Below are 20,810 nucleotides of genomic sequence, written 5' to 3' on the forward strand. Positions count from 1 at the left end.
AAAATAGCTGCTTAGAGTTAGACCCCTATACTGTACATCCTATACATGTTACAAATTACAGTTTGTAGGTAGGTAGTGTAGTTGAATTGACGTTATACCCTTTAGAAAAGTGTTATAATACCAGAGATGTCTTAGTGTGTTTAATGCCCGATTCTTCCCCTCCTGTTAGTGGTGTTGGAGAAGCTTTCCTTGAACATTATTCTAGCAGTTTATGATATGAAAATTCAAACATTTAACTTTCATATTGTCATTACAGTACAAGGAATACACATGCAACGGATACATGCATATACTGTAAAACACTAGACTGTTAGTAAGTGTAAGGAATTAAACAATGAAATGAATGACTTCAGTAAGGTGCTCTTTCCATTCTACTTCAACTCTCTCCCAACTTTCTCACCACTGTTGCACTTAATTTTCCCAAAAGAGCAATGAGATCTTCCGATTTGATGTCTTGAGCAGGCTGTCCGGTTAGTGCTAAGGTTAAAACTCTCAATTAAATCGTTAAGACTTCTAAAAGTTTAAAGAGACTTGACATGTTTACTCTGGTCACCCTGATTTTGTGTCAGGGCTGGGGCAGATCTGCTTGGCAACCCCTCCACCGCCCCTTCTACGCCACCAATGCAGGTGTCTGTAGACGGAGTCAAAGACAGACGCGGTGTACCGTGCAAACAGTGTGGTCCACTTTAGCATCTGCACGAACCAGTTCACAGAGCGACTCACAAAGGTCACAAACACTGTGGTGTAGTGTGCAAGTAGGAGAAGGCTTCGTCCAAGTTGTCTTCCATTGTTGATGATCAGATTGACTCGTGGGTCATGACCCGGCCCCATCCTAATAAATTCAGTTGTGTGGTTACAAATGAAAATGGTTAAGAAGGTTAATCATGGTATAAAAATACCAAAACATTATCTTGAAAAAAAGAGCGTTTTGGCGCATGTTGCACATTTTTCCTTAAGACGGTCTCTTGAAAAATGGTAAACGGTCGGAATTTACAGACGCCCCCTTACTGTTGTGCAATCCTCCACTGGCCAATCGGTGCTCTGCAAGTTTTGTTTCCGGGATGTTTGGTGATGTGGCTATGCACAGAAATTCAGCAGAGGATATTCTTCAAATAAAAAGCAGAAACCGGTATCTGAGAAGCACTCATACAGGTTAGTCGCTCATTCTTTCAACTATCAGCACACCATTCCCAGAGTTGCAGTTTAGAACAGCTGCCACACGCTCCAAAAAAAAAAAACAAGGCACAGCGATATATTTAGCCAATTACTGTCATCCTTGTTAGCCAGCTAGCTAGCTGCTTGTCTACGTGCACACAAAAGCTAACTCGTTCGATGTTTTTATACAAGCGCAACCAATACAGCATCATAATTCCGATGTATGTATGTATATACATCAAATACTCTTACTATGGTTGGAGCCAGCACTGTCAAACTGTTCAGAAAGTAAACCATCCATTTCTCCCCATAATCTGCTGTTCAGGAGTAGTGGGCAAAACGAAATGACGCAGCCGCAGTCGAATGCCCCTATTGTTCGGCAGTGTTCGGCTCTTCGGGTGACATTCGAACCTCGAGGCCCTCTGCACGAACTATCTGGGTCACAAAACAATAACAATAATGCCCGTTAATGTATGTTGTCACAGGTATATTATTGGCACAAAGGATGATTGACTGCAGTGGCGGTCGGTGCCGTTTAAGATGAGGGAGGATGATACATTTTTTATGAGCATGGCCTTATTTCTATTACAGCATATTGGATGACTGTCATTAACATTCCATTCACCCAGCTCAAATCAAATTTTATTGGTCACCTACACATGGTCAGCAGATGTTAATGCGAGTGTAGCGAAATGCTTGTGCTTCTAGTTCCGACCATGCAGTAATATCTAACAAGTAATCTAACAATTTCACAACAACTACCTTATACACACAAGTGTAAAGGAATTAATAAGAATATGTACATAAAAATATATAAATGAGTGATGGCTGAACGACATAGGCAAGATGCAGTAGATGGTATAGAGTACAGTATATACAAATGAGATGAGTAATGTAGGGTATGTAAACATTATATAAAGTAGCATTGTTTAAAGTGGCTATTGATACATTTATTACATACATTTTTCATTATTAAAGTGGCTAGAGTTGAGTCAGTATGTTGGCAGCAGCCACTCAATGTTAGTGATGGCTGTTTAACAGTCTGATGGCCTTGAGATAGAAGCTGTTTTTCAGTCTCTCGGTCCCCGCTTTGATGCACCTGTACTGACCTCGCCTTCTGGATGATAGCGGGGTGAACAGGCAGTGGCTCGGGTGGTTGTTGTCCTTGATGATCTTTTTGGCCTTCCTGTGACGTCAGGTGGTGTAGGTGTCCTGGAGGGCAGGTAGTTTGCCCCCGGTGATGCGTTGTGCAGACCTCACTATCCTCTGGAGCCAGTTGCCGTAACAGACGGTGATACAGCCTGACAGGATGCTCTTGTGCATCTGTAAAAGTTTGTGAGTGTTTTTGGTGACAAGCCGAATTTCTTCAGCCTCTTGAGGTTGAAGAGGCGCTGCTGCGCACCACGCTGTCTGTGTGGGTGGACCATTTCAGTTTGTCTGTGATGTGTACGCCGAGGAACTTAAAACTTTCCATCCTCTCCACTACTGTCCCGTCGATGTGGATAGGGGGGGTGCTCCCTCTGCTGTTTCCTGAAGTCCACGATCATCTCTTTTGTTTTGTTGACATTGAGTGTGAGGTTATTGTCAACAAAACAAGGAGATGATCTCAGGAGGCTGAAGAAATTCGGCTTGTCACCAAAAACACTCACAAACTTTTACAGATGCACAATCTAGAGCATCCTGTCAGGCTGTATCACCGCCTGTATCACCGCAATGTAACATCGATAGGTTTAGGCTACTACATGATGGTCTAATTTTCCCAATACCCATTGTGAGGTTGCTACAATCTAGCCTATGAATGAAAGTTTACAAGGTAGAGAATCAAGATGACAGACAGTGACACATTCATTACCGCCTTCCACACTTTTACCTGCATCTAGCTAATCTAGGGAGTAATCATTAGTCCAACAGTTGCAAATGTGAATTTTTATTGGACAAATTCAGGTATTTCTATCCCAGTTTCGCTCCGTTTAAGAACCGGTGGGCCCGGTGGCAATTAATAGTTTTATATATATATAAAAAATTTAAAAAAAGCTTACCTTGACTTGGAAGAAATCCAGTGTTGGTTAGCCATAGCCAGCTAGCTAACATAGCATCCCTCTCTGTTTGAGCTAGGTGTTTGAGTACATTAAACTAGCTAGCTGCATGCGCTAGCTAAGTAAGTGAAAGTAACAAAATAAAATACAACAAAATATCTCTCTCGCTTTTCCTTAATTTTGGAATAAATTATTTTGTTCAACTATTGTCTTTCTCTTTTTGAGTCAACTACTCACCACATTTTATGCACTGCAGTGCTAGCTAGCGGTAGCTTATGCTTTTAGTACTAGATTCATTCTCTGATCCTTTGATTGCGTGGACAACATGTCAGTAAATGCTGTGATAGGTTTCTAGTACGTCCTCTGGAAGTTGTCATTATTACTGTGTAAGTCTATGGAAGGGGGTGAGAACCATGAGCCTCCTAGGTTTTGTATTGAAGTCAATGTACCCAGAGGAGGACAGAAGCTAGCTGTCCTCCAGCTACACCATGGTGCTAACATACAGAGTGCTGCTGAGGCTACTGTAGACCTTCATTGCAAAACGGTGTGTTTTCATCAATTATTTGGTGACGTGAATATATTTAGTATAGTTTGATCTAAAAGGGATAACTTTTTTAATATTTCACAATTTTTTTATGAAATTCACTGAGGAGGATGTTCCTCCGAGGGGCCTCCACTGATTGACTGTTCAGGAACCCTCATTCTATGATTTCACTGGTCTCAATTGTTCTCTTCCACTGCACTTATTTCCATTGATTATTTGAGTCAATCTATGTTTTTGTCTTAAAATAAATTCTATACACAGAAATGTGAATCATAACATAACAGGGGCGCTAGCGTTGTAAATGCATCATAATGCAAACTCCATGGAGATTTTTTTGATCCGGTTTCTGTATAATCATTTTGTGACAACTGCTGATGTAAAAAGGGCTATATAAATCATGATTGATTGAGATTTGAGATTGATGGTTCTATGTCAAAACTCTAGAATCTTGGGCATCTCTCAGGAATCTCATATCTAACGTGTCAAACCAAGGTGAAAGTATCATGTTAGGACATGAGTTTACTTTGATCAGGGATTTTGCATGGGAAGAAACACTGCATGGAATATTCACCATTTAAAAACTTTAGATAAGCTTATCATTTGTTTTGTTGTAGCATTTATGGACTCAGAAGATATGAAAACCCCAAAATATATTTGGCAAGTTTAGGTAGGACCTCTTGAAGGACCTTTTTGGGTAGGATCTTTAGAAACATGCTGACCATGACCCAGGTCCCACCTGTCCAGATAAAGGCCCAATGTCTCTGTATTGTACCACCAGTTTCGGCTACATGCTCAGCCGGCTGTCCCAGGGCTTTACCAACGTCCTGCAGGAGCTGTCTGGGGACGAGCCCCCCGATGGAGCTTCTCAGGTAAGAGAGACTCCCTCAACCCCTCACAAGCTTATATAACATGGTACATGTTTTCTGTCCTGGGCCCATATTTATCAATTGTGTGAGCTGTAGTGCTTAACTAGGATCAGCTCCTCTCTGTCCATAATAATCGATCCATTGTGATCAAAAAGGCAAAACTGATCAGCACTCTAACACATGGTTCCCCAAACTCGGTTCTGGGGCCCCCTGGGTGCACATGTTGGTTCTTGCTCTAGCACTACACATCTGATTCAAATAACCAACTCATCATCAAGCTTTGATGATTTGAATCAGCTGTGTAGTGCTAGAGCAGAAACCAAAACGTGCACCCAGGGGGAGGGGGCCCCAGGACCCAGTTTGATAAACCCTGCTCTAACGGATCACCGTTGCAGGCCTTAATGTTCTCCAAGTCCCCATATTTGTATCCACTCTTCTTCTCTGTGGCCCTTTTGCAGGATATGTTGGTTCCCCAACTCCCCCCTGGAGATGCCCCCGGGGCACCTGAGGAGTCTGGGCCTGGGGTGGAGGAGGAGCCCCTGGAGAGGCTGGCCCATCTGGAGCAGCTGACAGTGCATCTCAAGGAGGTGGTCAGAGATAAGGACAGCCAGCTGGCCACCTTCGAAACGCAGCTCAAGGTGAGGCCTGGGTACAGGTGGGTGTGTTGGCCTGCATGTGTTGTTTTGACTTTGTGTGTGTGTGTGTGTGCGTGCGCCTATGTGTATTGCTATGACTTTGTATGCGTGTGTGAGACATGAATGCAGTGGTTTTATATGGATGTGCCCTCAATGCATAGCTTAGATTTTCTTTCTGTCCCGTGTGGGTTGGGATCATAAAATATTCATATTTGATGCACTTCTTGTCAAATAAAGATTGTCGTCAGAAATATACTGAGATTATGCTGTTGTTGCTGGAACACAAGTTTCAATGCTCTCTTTGTTGGTGTGTTCACAGAGCGAAAGGGAGACAGCGGAGGCACGCTTCACTAAACTAAAGCTGCAGGCCAAAACCAAGATGGCTGCTCTGAACAAACAAATTGCTGACTTCAAAGGGCAGGAGGGAGCAGCGGTAAGTCCTTTAGCCGAGTTCAAATAACTCCACGTTCAATAAGCATGGTTCTGATGTGTATTTCAGCTGTAATGTATAGAGTTAAAATGTTGTAGATTCTTTACAGACAGTTTGGTCTACACTAGACTATTTTGTCATCAATAACATTTTGAAATCCTTGTCTATTTCCTGAAGAGCTCTCCAGACAGCTCCTTCACCGGCTCAGCTCCTGCTGTGGAGGAGGAACTCCAGGAGCTGAGGAAGCAGCTCAGTGAGGTCTCGACCTCGACGAAGAACCTCGAGGAGCGTCTCCAGATGTCCGAACAGGCCCTGTGTGAAAAGGAAGCCGTACACACGCAGCAGGTGCCAGTTTCCTTGTCACTCTAACCATTTTCAATGAAAATGTTCCAGATTGTTTAAAAGGGGCCCGTCAGCTGACTGCAGAGATGTGTCATGCGTTTAGGTTCGTGTGCTTCAGGCAGTTGTCTGTGAAAAGGACGTGCGTTTCCAGGAGCAGATCCAGAAGCATGAGGACGAGCTGCTGAGGGTCACAGTGCAGAGGCAGAACGACGCCGAGCTGCAGCAGGTACAGCAGGTACAAACTTCATTCTCTGACTCACTCTACACTCCCTCATACAGGCCAGGTCCTATACACTGTTTTTAGCCTGTACCCAAGCCTTTAGTGTGTGTGTTGCTAGACTCTACGTACATCCCAGCGGCGTTGTGAGGAGCAGGAGGAAGCCATGCGGTCACGCTGCCAGGTGCTGGAGATGCTGCAGGGGGAGCTGAACAATGCCGACCAGCAGAAACAGGTACAGACACGCTCTACTGTGCTGGTCAGTGTAGAGCCATAGTGGGAATGGTGTTTTCTCAATGACTGACACTTGAGCAAAATGAGCCCATCTGAAGAGACTGACACAGAGTACTGTATTACATTATTCACCAAGTTACTAGTGTGACAGCAGAGTGACACTGACTATGTTTGGTGATTGACAAATTGCATGTTACATAAGGGCTGAGGAGTAGACTCATTTCTCATCTAAATGCAAAATCACTTCTTGACTGGCACAGCCGAGCAGTTCTCGTTGTAGACCCTACCGTCCCCGTCCTTCATCTGTCTTCATTCTCTCTCGCTTCCTCTCTCTCTCTCTCTGCCTCCTTCTCTCTGCAGATCCTCACGGCTCAGTTCCGCCAGAGGGAGCAGGAGCTGGCTGAGGCTGGCAGGCAGAGGGAGCAGGAGCTGGCTGAGGCTGGCAGGCAGAGGGAGGAGGAGCTGGCTGAGGTTGGCAGGCAGAGGGAGGAGGAGAGACAGCAGTGGGCTGGGTGGTCCAGCCAGGCCCAGGCAGAGCTGGTGGCCCTCCGAGCCAACCTGGAGGCCTCCGAGAGGGACAGAGCAGCCCAGCTAGCCAACCTGGAGGCCTCAGAGCAAGACAGGTCAACCCAGATGGAGGAGCTGACAGTGAAACTGGAGTGGGCCACTAGAGAGCGGGAGGAAGTGACCAACAGAGAACTAGTCAGGTTGGAGAAGGAGCTTGCTGCCTTAAGAGAGGAGCATGGAGAGGGACAAAGGGCAGGAGAGGCCCTGGCTGAGTTGTTGACAGGCCTGCGCTCTCTGGCTGGTGAGGGGGCCGAGGAGGACAGCCCTATTCCCACCGACCCGGCCCTGTGCCTGGGTACACTGCAGGCCCTGGAGGCCCGGCTGGAGAGGCTGAGGGTGGAGCAGAGGGAGAGCGAGGAACGCTGCGCCCAGGTCACCCACACCATGGAGACATTGCAAGGTAAGGGAACCGAATACACTATCAAGCATTCATGATACCCTGACAAGTGGCTTGCTCGCAGCGTATTTAATAATTGTGTTTTTCTTTCAGAACAACTGGATAAACGCACCGCAGAAGGCGAAGAGGCAGTTGCTAGGATACAACAGCTGGAGCAGCAAATTGGAATGGTGAGCAGTCAGACGCACTAAATTAATTTAGGAGATTGTTACGACTACTAAATGAATGAAGGTAGCACATGTTGTAAGCTTGTTTTGAATCCTGTAATAACCTGAAAATAAACATCAAAATGTACTTTGGGAGAAATAGCTTATGGTTTATTATCTGTGAGCCCCAAATTACCAGACTCTTCAGTCTGTTGTACCCATTGCTAGATTCTCTAATGTTCTTTATCTGTTTCTGTAATTTGACCAAATGGTGGGCTCATTTTCATCTGTGTAAAAGACAAAGCTATGGATGCCTTGCAAGGCTCGTTATTTGAGAAGTTATGCAATGCCAAAAAAACAATGACCAATGAACCAAGACTTATGTTAATATATGGCATCTATTTATGTCAGATGTTTTCACACAGTGAAATTACATAAAGTATTCATAACCCTTGACTTATTCCACATGTTGTTGTATTACAGTCTTAATTCGAAATGGATGAAATCTATTTTTTTCTCTCACCTACATACAATACCCCATAATGACAAAGTGAAAACATGTTTTTAGAAGTATTACTACATTTATTGAAAATGAGTTACAGAAATATATAATTTACGTAAGTATTCACACCCCTGAGTCATAGGTAGAATCACCTTTGGCAGCGATTACAGCTGTGAGGCTTTGTGGGTAAGTCTCCAACAGTTTTGCACACCTGGATTGTACAATATTTGCACTTTTTATTTATTTTATTCCTCAAGCTCCGTCAAGTTGGTTGTTGATTATTGCTAGACAGCCATTTTCAAGTGTGGCCATAGATTTTCAAGACGATTTAAGTCAACTGTAACTAGGCCACTTAGGAACAAAACATTAAGAACACCTTCCTAATATTGAGTTGCACCGCCCTTTTTGCGCTCAGAACATACTCAATTCGTCGGGGCATGGACTCTACAAGGTGTCAAAAGCGTTCCACAGGGATGCTGGCCAATGTTGACTCCAATGCTTCCCACAGTTGTGTTAAGTTGGCAGGATGTCCATTTGGTGATGGACCATTCTTAGCACACATGTTAAACTGTTGAGCGTGAAAAACCCAGCAGCATTGCAGTTTGACACAAACCGGTACGCCTGACACCTACTACCATACCCCATTCTAAGGCACTTAAATCTTTTGTCTTGCCCATTCACCCTCTGAATGGCAGATATACACAATCCATGTCTCACTTGCCTCAAGGCTTAAAAATCCTTCTTGAACCTGTTTCCTCCTCGTCATTTACACTGATTGAAGTGGATTTAACAAGAGACATCAGTAAGGGATCTTTTACCTGGAATCACCTGGTCAGTCTATGTCATGGAAAGAGCAGGTGTTCTTAATGTTTTGTACACTTAGTGTATATTTAAGCATTAAGGCACAAGGAGATGTGGTATTTGGCCAATATACCACGACTAAGGGCTGTTCTTATGCACGACTCATCGCGGAGTGCCTAGACACTGCCCTTAGCCGTGGTATATTGGCCATATATCACAAACCCCCGAGTTGCCTTATTGCTATTATAAACTGGTTACCAATGTTATTAGAGCAGTAAAAATAAATGTTTTGTCATACCCTTGGTATAAGGTCTGATACACCACGGCTGTCAACCAATCAGCATTCAGGACTCGACCCACCCAGTTTATAATTGGCATTGTGTTTTAGGTTATTGTCCTGCTAAAAGGTGATTCTGTCTGTCTGCTTAGCTCTATTTAGTTTATTTTTATCCTAAAAAACTCCCTAATCCTTGCTCATGACAAGCATACCCATAAGATGATGCAGCCACCACCATGTTTGAAAATATGAAGAGAGGTAGTCAGTGATGTGTTGTGTTTGATTTGACCCAAACATAACCATTTGTATTCAGGACAAAAAGTTAATTTCTTTGCCACATTTTTTGCAGTTTTACTTTAGTGACTTATTGCAAACAGACATGTTTTGGAATATTTTTTATTCTGTACAGGCTTCCTTCTTTTCACTCTGTTAATTAGGTTAGTATTGTGGAGTAACTACAATGTTGTTGATCCATCCTCAGTTTTCTCCTATCACAGCCATTAAACTTGAACTGTTTTAAAGTCACCATTGGCCTCATGGTGAAATCCCTGAGCGGTTTCCTTCCTCTGCGGCAACTAGGTTAGGACGGACGACTGTATCTTTGTTCACCATGCTCAAAGGGTTATTCAATGTCTGCTTTTAACATGTTTACCCATCTACCAATTTGCAAGGCATTGTAGAGCTCCCTGGTCTTTGTAATTGAATCTGTGTTTGAAATTCAATGCTTGGCTGGGGGGTAATTGTATGTGTGGGGTACAGAGATGAGGTATTCATTCAAAAATCATGTTAACCACTATTATTGCACACAGAGTGAGTCCACGATAATGTATTATGTGACTTGTTAAGCACATTTTTACTCCTGAACTTATTTAGGCTTGCCATAACAAAGGGGTTGAATACTTATTGACTCAAGACATTTCAGCTCTTCATTTTTAAATGATTAGAAAAATGTCTAAAAACATAATTTCACTTTGACATTATGGGTATTGTGTGTCATCCTGTGACACAACATTTCCATTTTAATACATTTTAAATTCAGGCTGTATCACAACAAAATGTGGAAAAAGTCAAGGGGTGTGAATACTTTCTGAAGGCACTGTATGTTCAATCTAATTGTCAGACAATCCCCATTCCAAACAGAATTGTTGACAGTGCGAAGTCACAATAGAAAACGACAAACCCCCCAATAGACATTTGTACTGTATGTGTGTACAGTCTGATACAATATGATCTATTGGTGTGCTGTTATTTCACTGTGCTGTGAGGACTGCCCAGCCAGCACATTGAGTGTCACACATGCTTATTCATGTGGGGAAGTCTTTCTGGTCTCTGCCCTGACTACTGGGGCAGGTCAGTCGGCCACGATCTATCTCAGAGGGGACAGCCTGAGGGACAGAGACAGTGGTTGGGTTTAATAATGCTGAGGCAGAATGTCCTCCTGTCGTTTGGGTCAAGGCTAATCGCCTCTCCACTGATCCTCTGTTATGACTGCAGCCCTGGGCTGACCTTCAGGCCCATCATAACTACAGTGTAACTATTGTGTAACTACATTACAGCTGTGTGAAACTGTTAACTCACTTCATTTTGAATGTAGTCCCACTTCAATGGGATTTATCTATTATTAAGTCATACAGTTTACACCCTCTGTGTGTTCAGAAATAACAGGCGTTTTGTTTTTCTCTCCTAGGCTGCTAGGGAGTCATTGGTCCAGTGTGTGACTGACCCGTCTGTGGAAGAAGTGACTGATGCTGAAAAAGGTAAGGAGACCTATTTTAAAATGTGTGTTTTTATTCTCTGAATCTGAAAGCCAACCACCAGGACTTTGACCAGTCATACGTCCTGCCAGCAGCACACACACCCTCTATTGATGTGTTTGCATAGGATTGGACACTGTGTGCTGTCACAGGCCTCGCTGACAACAGAGTTTGGCATAGTGACGCAGATGCGGTTACAGGCCTTACCCATTTCACTGTCTGTGACTAAACCTGAAAGACTGGTGGTTTAGTAGACATGTCAACAGTATGTTAACAGTATTGACAGTATGTTGACAGTATGTCAATAATCATCTCAATTGTTAACATTTAGAAGCAAAAATCTGAAAGAATCTATAATATATAGGTCTAGCCATGAACTACTGGGAGGTGCCAGTGGTAGGATCGAATTTTAGTTCCTGCACGGGGTACATGAAAAATATCTGTTTTGGCATTTCAGGTATGATCAATTCATTGTGCATTGTCTGATTATTAGGCTGGCTATTCATTTTCATCTTTATTGATTTCCCCAGCCCAAATATTGGCTCTGGAGCGGCAGCTATTTGAGAAAGACCATGAGTTGGCTGCCCTGAGAGAGAGTCTTGTGCTGGCTGAAGAGCAGGGCTCAAATGATGCGTTCAAGGTAAGCTCTGATCAGATTCTAGACCAGAGTGAGGACACTGCCATGGCGCCCTGCGACAGTCCTACAGTGCTGCCAGACCTCCTAGAAGACACGCGAGAGGAGGACACCACCCTGGTGGCAGAGGATAGGTCAATCCTGTCAGTCTCCGCTGATAACGAGAGCAGTCCAGAGCTCATTGAACCCCAGTCTGACTCTCCCGGAGAATCTAAGGGGGCCTCCTCTGATGAGATGGTCACTAGCAGTGACTCCGAGGTGGCCCACAGCAGCTGGACCCTCCTAGAGGCTGTGAACCAAGATGAAGGTCAGCAGTCGCCTCCCATACTGCAGGGCTTTGGCCAGCTCCAGATGCAATCCTGGGAAGAGAACAGCTCTGAGCAGGAAACATCCACAGTCCAGGTGGAGTCCTCATCAGTCATCATCTGTGAGACTGTGCAGGTGCACCTCAGCCAGCAGGGGGCGACCCTCTCTGACTCTGCCCCTGGACAGGTGTTTGCCCAGGACCTGGCAGATGAGATGCAGAACAGGTACAGTGAGCTCATGGCTGAGCTCCAGAGATTGAGAGAGGCTGCCTCAGAGTCACGGGAGAGAACCCAAGGCCTTGAGGAAGAGATTCGGTCCCTGGCAGCTGCCAAGGATGAGGCAGAGTCCCAGGCCCAGAGATATGAGGAAGAGCTCCAGTCAGCCAGGTCAGAGATGGACACGGTGGCCCAGCACAGTGGCTCTGAGTTGGAGAGACAGAGCATGGAGATGCATCTCCTGGAGGAGCAGCTGGCCAGCCTGCAGACAGAAGGCCGCTCCAAGGAGCAGAAGATCCAGGCCCTGCAGGCAGACCTGGACGAGGCTCAGCGCTCTCTCTCTGAGCAGGAGGGCCAGGCCAGGATGCTGAGCGCCCAGCTGGAAGAAGGGGAGATCACCTCCTCTGAGCTGGAGCAGAGGCTCCAAGACATGGAGGCCAGCCTGCTGGAGTTCTCTCAGGCTAGGGACATGGCCAAAGCTGTACTGTCTGAGAGGGACACTGAGATTAACGAGCTGCAACTGCGTATCACCCAGAAAGAGCAGGAGATGATGGAGCTGAGCAATGGCATGTCTGCCAAACTGCTCCAGACCGGTGAGGAGAAGTTCCTGATGAGCACTGAGGTCAAGAAACTGAAGAAGCAGATAACTGGAGAAAAGGAGAAAGCGACAGGGGAGAGTCATGTAGAGGATGGTGATGAGCTCACTAGTTTGCGAAAGGACAAAGAGGATCTGACAACCCAAGTGGCCACCATTAAAAAGAGGTTGCAGGCAGCCCTGGTGCAGCGCAAAGAGCTGATGAAAAAAGTTGCAGAGTTTGAGAAAGAGGCAGATCAAAGGAAAGGACAAGTAGGGAAAGCAACGGAGGAAGCCCCTGCAAGTGTACCAGCTTTAGAAAAAGACAGAAAACAAGAGGTTATGGCAATTGAGACTACTCTCGAAGAGTTCAGACAAGCCTTGAAGTCCAAAGAAGAGGCCATGGAGGTTTTGGAACAGAAAATCAGCCAGCAGGATCAGGTTCTGGAAGAGACACTTGAAATGAACAGAAGGCTGAGTGAGGGAGCTCAGCAGACTCCAGAGGCTGACACCTCAGCTGAAATCCCTGGGTTGCAGTCCCAGGTGGCCTCACTGGAGTCAGATTGCGAAACACTGCAAAAGAAACTCCAGGAGGCCCAGGACTCTCGCAAAGACACCATCCGCAAGGCCAAAGAAAAGGACAGGCACCACCGCGAACAGCTAAAACAGCAAAAGGAAGAGTACAACGGGCTGTTGGAGCGTTTGGAGGAGAAGGTTGGTGAACGAGATGGGCTGTTGACTAGACTGAGCGAGCTTGAGGAACTGCAGGCACAGAAAGAGGTGAGCAAAGAGAAGGAAGTACATGCTGAGCTGGAGACCAACGTTGCAGTGGAGAAGATTGAGAAGCCAGCTGCAGGAGATTGGGTCCAGGAAGACTGGGTGGAATTTGCAGCTCCTGAGAATGAAGCACAACAACAACAAGGTGATAAACCCATTACCAGTGCCGAGGAACCCTCTCAGCTACTTTCAGCTGACATTGAGGCCTCATTACAAGCTCTGAAAGAAGAGGTCCAGGCTGAGAAGGCATCTTGTACAGAGTTGGAGGGCCAACTGCAGGAGAGCCAGGCTAGCCTGTCACTCAGGGAAAGTGAGCTTCTAGTGCTGGGTGATGAGCTGCAGGCCCTGAGAGAGAAGGAGAGCCAGATTGAACTTGTCTATGAGGAGTTGGAGGCTCTGAGGGAGAAGTGTCTCCAGGCTCAGACCTATGCAGAAGCTGTGAAAGCAGAGTTGGAGGCTGCGGCCAAGGGAGCCGCCTCAGACTCTGCTGAGTCCACCATTGCCATCCTGCAGACAGAGGTGGAGGAATTCAAGCAGTTCCTGAGCAACAAGAATGATGAGATCATGGAACTTAGCCAGCAGCTGGGTGAGCAAAGCTCCCTCCTCCAGTCCATGCAAGAGACAGTGTATGAGAAGGACCAGTCGATCGCCTCCCTGCAGGAAGGCCTAAGAGCAGAGAAGGAAAAGAGCCAGAGACTGGAGGCCGAGGTCCCCCAGAGGCAGGAGGAAGAGAAGGGCAGCGAGGCCAAGATCCTGCAGCTTCAGCAGAAGCTCAAAGCTGCCCTTATCTCCCGCAAAGAGGCCCTCAAAGAGAACAAAAGCCAGAAAGAAGAGTTGGCCTCCACTGAGAAAGTCATCACTGAACTGCATCAGAAGATGGAGGCTAGAGAAGTCGAGCTGGAGAAGCTGAGAGCAGAAAGAGAGAGGCTGATAGTGGAGAACCAGAGCCTTGGAGGGTCCTGCGAGAGCCTCAAGCTGGCCATGGAGGGTATGCTGACAGAGAAAGACTTCTGTAAAAGAGAGGCAGAGTCTGCCAAAGAGGAGGCTGCCCGGGCATGCAGAGAATGGGAGGAGAAGGTGCATGGGATGAAGGATGAGTATGAGACTCTGCTAAAGTCCTATGAGAACGTGAGTGATGAGGCAGAGCGTGTGAGACGTGTGCTGGAAGCTGCTAGGCAGGAGAGGAAGGAGCTTGTTGCTAGAGCCAGGACCCACGAGGCAGCCAGGCAGGAGGCTGAACGGCAGAAAGAAGAGGCCCAGAAAGAGGTGGACACTGTCAAAGACAAGATGAGGAAGTTTGCCAAGACCAAGCAGCAGAAAATCATGGATTTAGAGGAGGAGAATGAGAGTCTCAGAGAGATGGATGAAAAGAAAGGAATAAGAAGGGAGGACAAGGCACTCAAAGGAGAACTTGAAAGACTCAAAGAGGAGTTTGAGGCTCTGAAAGCTGATTTGAATGCCACTACGGCACAGAGGGACTCCTTAGAACAGCAAGTTGTTGAGGTGAGGGAACAACTAGCCCAAGAGCTAGAGAAAGGGGACAGATTAGCTCCAGATAAAACCCCCAGCTCTGATGATGTAGTGGAGGAGACTATTGTTGCCCAGCAGTCTAGTACAGTCATGACTAAAACTACCCAAGAGCTAGTTAAGAGCCAGCCTCAGGACATAGAGCCACATAGTCAGGACATAGAGTCTGAGGTAGCTGCACCTGAAACGCCCTCTGTTGAGAAGATGGTGAAGACCGAAATAACTGAAAATACACAGGCCCTAATTGATGAGAAATTGAGCAAAATGGAGGCAGCCCTACAGTCAGAGAGGGAACTGAGGCAACAGCGCGAGGCTGAACTCACTGCTGAGCTGGCCTCTCTAGAGCAGCGCCTTCAGGAGAGTAAAGAGAAGGAACAGACTCAGAGGGATGAGTCGCTGAAGACGGACATATCTGAAAGTGAACTGGCCGGAATTGAAGGAAAGCGGAGGGAAATGGAGGCAGCCCTACATTCAGAGAGGGAACCGTGGCAAGAGAGTGAGACTGAACTCAAGGCTGGACTAGCCTCTCTAGAGCAGCTCCTTCAGGAGAGTAAAGAGAAGGAACAGAGCCTGATGGAGGAGAGCTCTAAAAGGGAAGCCCAACTCCAGGAGCTCCACAGCAGCCTGGAGGTAGAGAAGGACGACCTAGAGGAGCGTCTGATGAACCAGCTGGCCCAGCTGAATGGCAGCATCGCCGGCTACCAGCAGGACGCGGCAGACAGCCGGGAGCGCCTTGCGGAGCTGCAGCGGGAGGTGGAGAGACTGGAGAGGGAGCGGGCCGAACTGGAAGTCCTGGCCGAGAGCGAGAGGGACCGGGCAGCCAGGCTGGAGGAGGACAAGAGGCAGGCCCAGAGAGAGAGGGCCGAGGCAGAGGCAGAGTCAGGGAAGCAGAGGGAGCTGGAGCAGCAGCTGAAGTCCGCCCAGAGGGTGAAAGAGGGCAGCCAGAGCCGGGCAAAGCAGCTGGAGGAGCTGCTGAGAGAGAAGCAGCTGGAGGTGCGCCAGATGCAGAAGGACTGCATCCAGTACCAGGAAAGGATCAGCGAGATGGCCAGGGAGGGCAAGGCTTTGCAACTGGGCAGCAACGAGGTCCACAAAGAGCTTGGGCAAGCCTATCTGGAGAGGACCAAAGTCACAGACGCTTTGAAGAAGACTGAGGCTGAGCTATCTAGCTGCAAAGCCCAGCTGGTTGAGGCCCAGACAGAGGCCAGCCAGGCCCAAGCTGAGAGGAGAGCCTGTGAGCAGACCGCTCTACAGAGAGAGGCTGAGTTGAAAGCAGAGGCAGAGCAGAGCCTGGACTCTGTGAGGTTCAGGCTGGGAGCCGAGCTGAAGCAGATTGAGCTGAGGTTGGAGGAGTCTTACCGGGAGAGGGAGAGAGAGGAGGATGCCACCCGGGAGGCAAAAGAGCTGGCTGACACCGCTGAGAGACAGGCCCAGCAGATGCAGGCCCGCCTGGATGAGTCTCTGGCCCGACTGGCTGCCTTCTCGCGCTGTATGTCCTCCCTGCAGGAAGACAGGGACCGCGTGCTGGATGAGACCCGGCAGTGGGAGAGTCGCTTCAACAGCACCCTCCAGGGGAAGGAGGCCGAGGTGCGGGAGGGAGAGACCCGGTCCAGAGATCTGGCTGAACAACTGCAGAAAGAGACCGCACAGAGAGAAGAGCTACAGCTTACAGTGGACAGGTAAAAATAGCTATGGTTCCTGAAAAAGTTAATTAATTAAATTGCCCCAATTTCCAGCCAGGTTTAATTAACACTATGCTGTGTTATGTAATGTGTTTATTTCTTATTTTTTGCCCAGACTACAGAAAGCAGACGAGCAGTGGCAGCTGAAATGGGAGCAGGAAGAGAAGAAGCTCCGTGAGAACCAGGCTGCCCTGGAGCAGGAGAGGGGGGAGCTTCAGAAGTCCCTAGCCCAGACCGAGACCTCCCTGGCTGACGCTCGCGCCCACCTGGCCTCCCTGGAGAGTGAGGCGGAGGGGCTCCGCCACAGAGCCCAGGCCCTGGAAGAGGTAGTTGGGAAGCTGCAGGGAGAGACCAACGAGGTCAGGTCTCAGCTGAAGGAGAGGGAAGCAGAGGGGAGGAGGCTGGGCCTGAGCGTGGAACAACTGGAGACAGACCTGCGCTCCTCCAAGACCCTGACAGAGAACCTGCAGACAGAGCTGAGTGAGAAGGAGAGGAGAGAGGTAGAGCTGCTGGGGGAGAAGGAGCAAGCCGTGACACAGGTATGCATCACTTTTATTTAATCTCTGCTTTATGTCAATGAAAATGTTTAAACCCATTCCCCTGCATCTTCTTGACTGTTTACATGCTTGCTCCCCCCCAGGCTGCAGAGGAGGCCAGGAGGGAGGCTGACGCCAGGGCCCAGGAGGCTGAGAAGGAGCTGGAGGAGAGGAGAGAGGAGGTGCGGGGTCTGGAGGACCGGCTGCGGAAGGCAGAGGAGGAGAGCAGCCACAGCAAAGCCAGGCTGGACGCCTTCACCAAGGCCATGGGCTCTTTACAGGACGACAGAGACAGAGTACTTGGCATGTACAAACAGCTGGAGGAGAAACATCTGCAGGTTAAAGAACAATGATAACACTCATGTGTACAGAGGCATAAATGGCAGGTCAACAAAAGATTCTGAATGGTAAACCGGTAGTAAATGTTTATTTATGTACACGCATGTCATCGTCATGCTGAAACTGTATGTAGTGATAAGAGTGATGTTATTAGTGTGATAGTATTCTAGAATGTTTTCCTCATGCCCCAGTTGTATAACCCATCCCTCTACGTAATGGGTCTGTTGTCCCAGGTGATGATGGAAAAGGACACTCTGATCCAGGAGGCTGCTGCGGAGAATAACAGTCTGAAGGAGGAGCTGCGCTCCCTATTGGTCCAGAGGGACGACCTCCACGCAGAGAAGGCCAAGCTATCTGCCCAGCTTCACAGCTACAGGGACGACCTTACCCAGGTCCTCACCATGAAGGAGTCCCAGCACAAGCAGCTCTTGTCCGGCCAGCTGGAGCGCATCGCTACCCTGGAGAAGGAGAGAGAAGAGCTAGGGACTAAGATCAAGAGCCTGGAGGGAGGGGAGGCTTTCGTTCAGGCGGTGGAGAGGGAGGCCCTCAGCCAGGCTGGTGATAGTGGAAACAGGCAGGTGAGAGACGCTCCCGGGGCGGAGGTAGAGAAGCTGAGGGAGCAGCTGCAGGCTGCCAGGGCCCAGGTGGAGAGCATGGAGGAGAGCCTTGCCAAGGAAGGAGAGGTGCAGGAGGCTCGGCAGAAGGAGCTGAAAGAACTGCGTTGGGAGGGAGGGGTGACGCGCATGGAATCGGAGACAGCGGCCGAGAGGGTGGCCGAGCTGGCCCGAGACCTGCTGACCACGGAGCAGAGGCTGCTGGAGGAGAGGGAGGTGGCCGGCCAGCTCCGGGCCCAGAACCAGGCGTTCGGCCAGGCCATGGCGTCACTGCAGGGCAGCAGGGACCAGGCACTCAGCCAGGCCCAGGAGCTCAGCCTCAGACTGGAGGAGATGAGCAGGGCAGGGGGCCAGCAGACACCCACCACGGGCCATGGAGGATCCACTGCGGAGGTGTGGGGACTGAAGAACGCCCTGTCAGCCCTGCAGAACGACAGGGAGAGACTGGTAATCAACCAGAGTAATCTCCATTTTACACAAAGTATTCCATAAAAGCACTACTAACCCAACCACAATGGTAGTGACATCATAGTTTACCTGCACATCGTGTTTTCATATACCAGTATCCACAGTAACACAAGCTTTGTTTCTCCCTGTCCTGTAGTTGGAACAGCTGCAGCGGCAGCACTCAGAGCTCACTCGACTGGGAGGAGGAGAGCTGTCTAGACTCAGCCAGGAGCTAGAGGAGGAGAGGAGGAGGGCTGAGGAGATGGGGGACAGGATGAGGGAGCTGGACAACCTGAGGCAGAGGGAGAACCAGGAACTAGAAATTCTCAGGTGAGAAATACTTCATAAAGAGCTGCTTATGTTATTTAAAATCCAAACATTCTTAATCATGTTTAGAGGTATATGAGTGTCTATGCCTTGGCTACATAGGTATATATGTCTCTCTCTAGGCTGGAGCAGGTTGACTGGCAGGCCCAGGCAGAGCTCCTGAAGCAGCAGACCCTGGCCACCCTCTCAGACCGTGACCAGCAGGTGCGCCAGCTCGGTGCCATGTTGAAGGAGGCCCGCGCCACAAGGCCCAAACCACCGGAGGTGGAACACCACCAGAGACAGGTGAGGAGGAGGACACCTCTAAATCTGCGCAGTTGGATAAATAGTATGCAATAGAAGAGCAGTGTTGACTGTGGCAAGATGCATTCTGCTTGCTGCATACATTTGGCCTGTACTGGGCAATGTTATCTACAAATCTAGGTTTAAGTTCTACATTTGTGCAGTTAAGAGACGGTTAAACGGTGTGATTATGGTTCACCTCTGTTGTCTCTTCTCCGTGGCTATTTATGTGTTCTTTGTTGTTTTTTGTGCTCAGGCACCTGTTGAGGCAGACCTGTCATCTAAAGTAGGGGTCCTTCAATCAGAGAGTGGCCCGCTGAATGATCTTCAGGTGCGAGAGCAGCAGATTACACAGCTCAGCAATAAGATAGAGAGACCAGACTGTTCCTCCTTCCTGTCACCCATAGCCTCTTGTCCATGTCTAACAACCCTACCTACAATCATTGTTTTACTACTACGCTATCTGACAACTACCTCTGATCACCCTCTCTGACTTACAATACTAAATTTCATGGTTGGATGAAAGGTACTTCATTTCATGAATCTGGATTAGATGATTCCATATTTCATCTATGTGTCTCCCTCTGGCTCTTTCCTCTTCATTTAATTTCTCTTGCATGCCCCTTTTCCATTTTCTTTCATCGTTTCTTCTCTGCTTCTTCTTCGTTCTTCTGTCTTTTGGTTTTGTGTGTGTGTGCAGTCTGCTGAGCCCGTTGCTGTCCCTCCCTCCCCTCAGCTCTCGCAGGTGTTTGAGGAGAACCGCCATCTCTCCTCCCAGTTCCAAGGCAGTTCCCAGAGGCTGGATGAGGCCGAGATCCGCTGCACTGCCCTCCAGAGGCAGCTCCAGGAACTGCACGAAGACAAGCGCAAGGTCTGCACGCCCTTGGATATCACTCTGCTCTGATTCATTCACTGTCCCTAGTTGATACATACGGAACATATGTTTTTAAAGATAATGTGTCCACTATGGCACAGAGGAACTAGATTTACACATCTCTGGAGCGATTTAAGACTCTACTATAGTGATTTCTACAATGTTGAGTGATTTTTACTATTTCTTGTGGCCCCCAGAGGACAGGGGAAGTGGACAGTGCCCCCGGAGCTCCTCAGCAGCACAGTGGCCCTTCAGAGAGCGAGAGCCTCAGGGTGGATTTTAAAGAGCTCCAGCGCAGGTACCAGTTCTCAACCCCACGACACCCCCCTTTAAAAACACATACAGTACACACACACGTTCTCTCTACCAATGACCAGAACACACACACATACAGTACACACACACGTTCTCTCTACCAATGACCAGAACACACACACACACACGTTCTCTCTACCAATGACCAGAACACACACACACACGTTCTCTCTACCAATGACCAGAACACACACACATACAGTACACACACACGTTTTCTCTACCAATGACCAGAACACACACACATACAGTACACACACACACGTTCTCTCTACCAATGACCAGAACACACACACATACAGTACACACACACGTTCTCTCTACCAATGACCAGAACACACACACATACAGTACACACACACGTTCTCTCTACCAATGACCAGAACACACACACATACAGTACACACACACGTTCTCTCTACCAATGACCAGAACACACACACATACAGTACACACAC

The 20,810-nt window shown here is 48.0% G+C and overlaps 1 protein-coding gene across 3 annotated transcripts in view; it reads left to right on the forward strand.

The window, feature by feature from the left end:
• The first annotated feature begins 1,064 nt into the window (after positions 1-1,064).
• The window catches only part of LOC120031942 (golgin subfamily B member 1-like), a 23,553-nt gene continuing 3,807 nt past the window's right edge, over positions 1,065-20,810 (forward strand). The window contains exons 1-19 of one of the 3 annotated variants that reach the window (XM_038977803.1): positions 1,065-1,152; positions 4,514-4,604; positions 5,060-5,239; positions 5,556-5,669; positions 5,844-6,011; positions 6,112-6,243; positions 6,347-6,460; positions 6,820-7,426; positions 7,517-7,593; positions 10,837-10,906; positions 11,434-16,615; positions 16,734-17,157; positions 17,259-17,492; positions 17,727-18,554; positions 18,712-18,884; positions 19,004-19,166; positions 19,420-19,494; positions 19,900-20,034; positions 20,235-20,335. In XM_038977803.1, the coding sequence (XP_038833731.1) occupies positions 4,524-4,604; positions 5,060-5,239; positions 5,556-5,669; positions 5,844-6,011; positions 6,112-6,243; positions 6,347-6,460; positions 6,820-7,426; positions 7,517-7,593; positions 10,837-10,906; positions 11,434-16,615; positions 16,734-17,157; positions 17,259-17,492; positions 17,727-18,554; positions 18,712-18,884; positions 19,004-19,166; positions 19,420-19,494; positions 19,900-20,034; positions 20,235-20,335 (8,858 nt within the window). In that variant the 5' untranslated portion in view covers positions 1,065-1,152; positions 4,514-4,523. Of the gene's footprint in view, positions 1,153-4,513; positions 4,605-5,059; positions 5,240-5,555; positions 5,670-5,843; positions 6,012-6,111; positions 6,244-6,346; positions 6,461-6,819; positions 7,427-7,516; positions 7,594-10,836; positions 10,907-11,433; positions 16,616-16,733; positions 17,158-17,258; positions 17,562-17,726; positions 18,555-18,711; positions 18,885-19,003; positions 19,167-19,419; positions 19,495-19,899; positions 20,035-20,234; positions 20,336-20,810 lie in introns of those variants that run through there. The other 2 variants (XM_038977804.1, XR_005473773.1) reach the window with 2 other exon arrangements.

This window comes from Salvelinus namaycush, chromosome 38 (assembly GCF_016432855.1).
Source record: "Salvelinus namaycush isolate Seneca chromosome 38, SaNama_1.0, whole genome shotgun sequence".
Taxonomy (NCBI): Eukaryota; Metazoa; Chordata; class Actinopteri; order Salmoniformes; family Salmonidae; genus Salvelinus; species Salvelinus namaycush.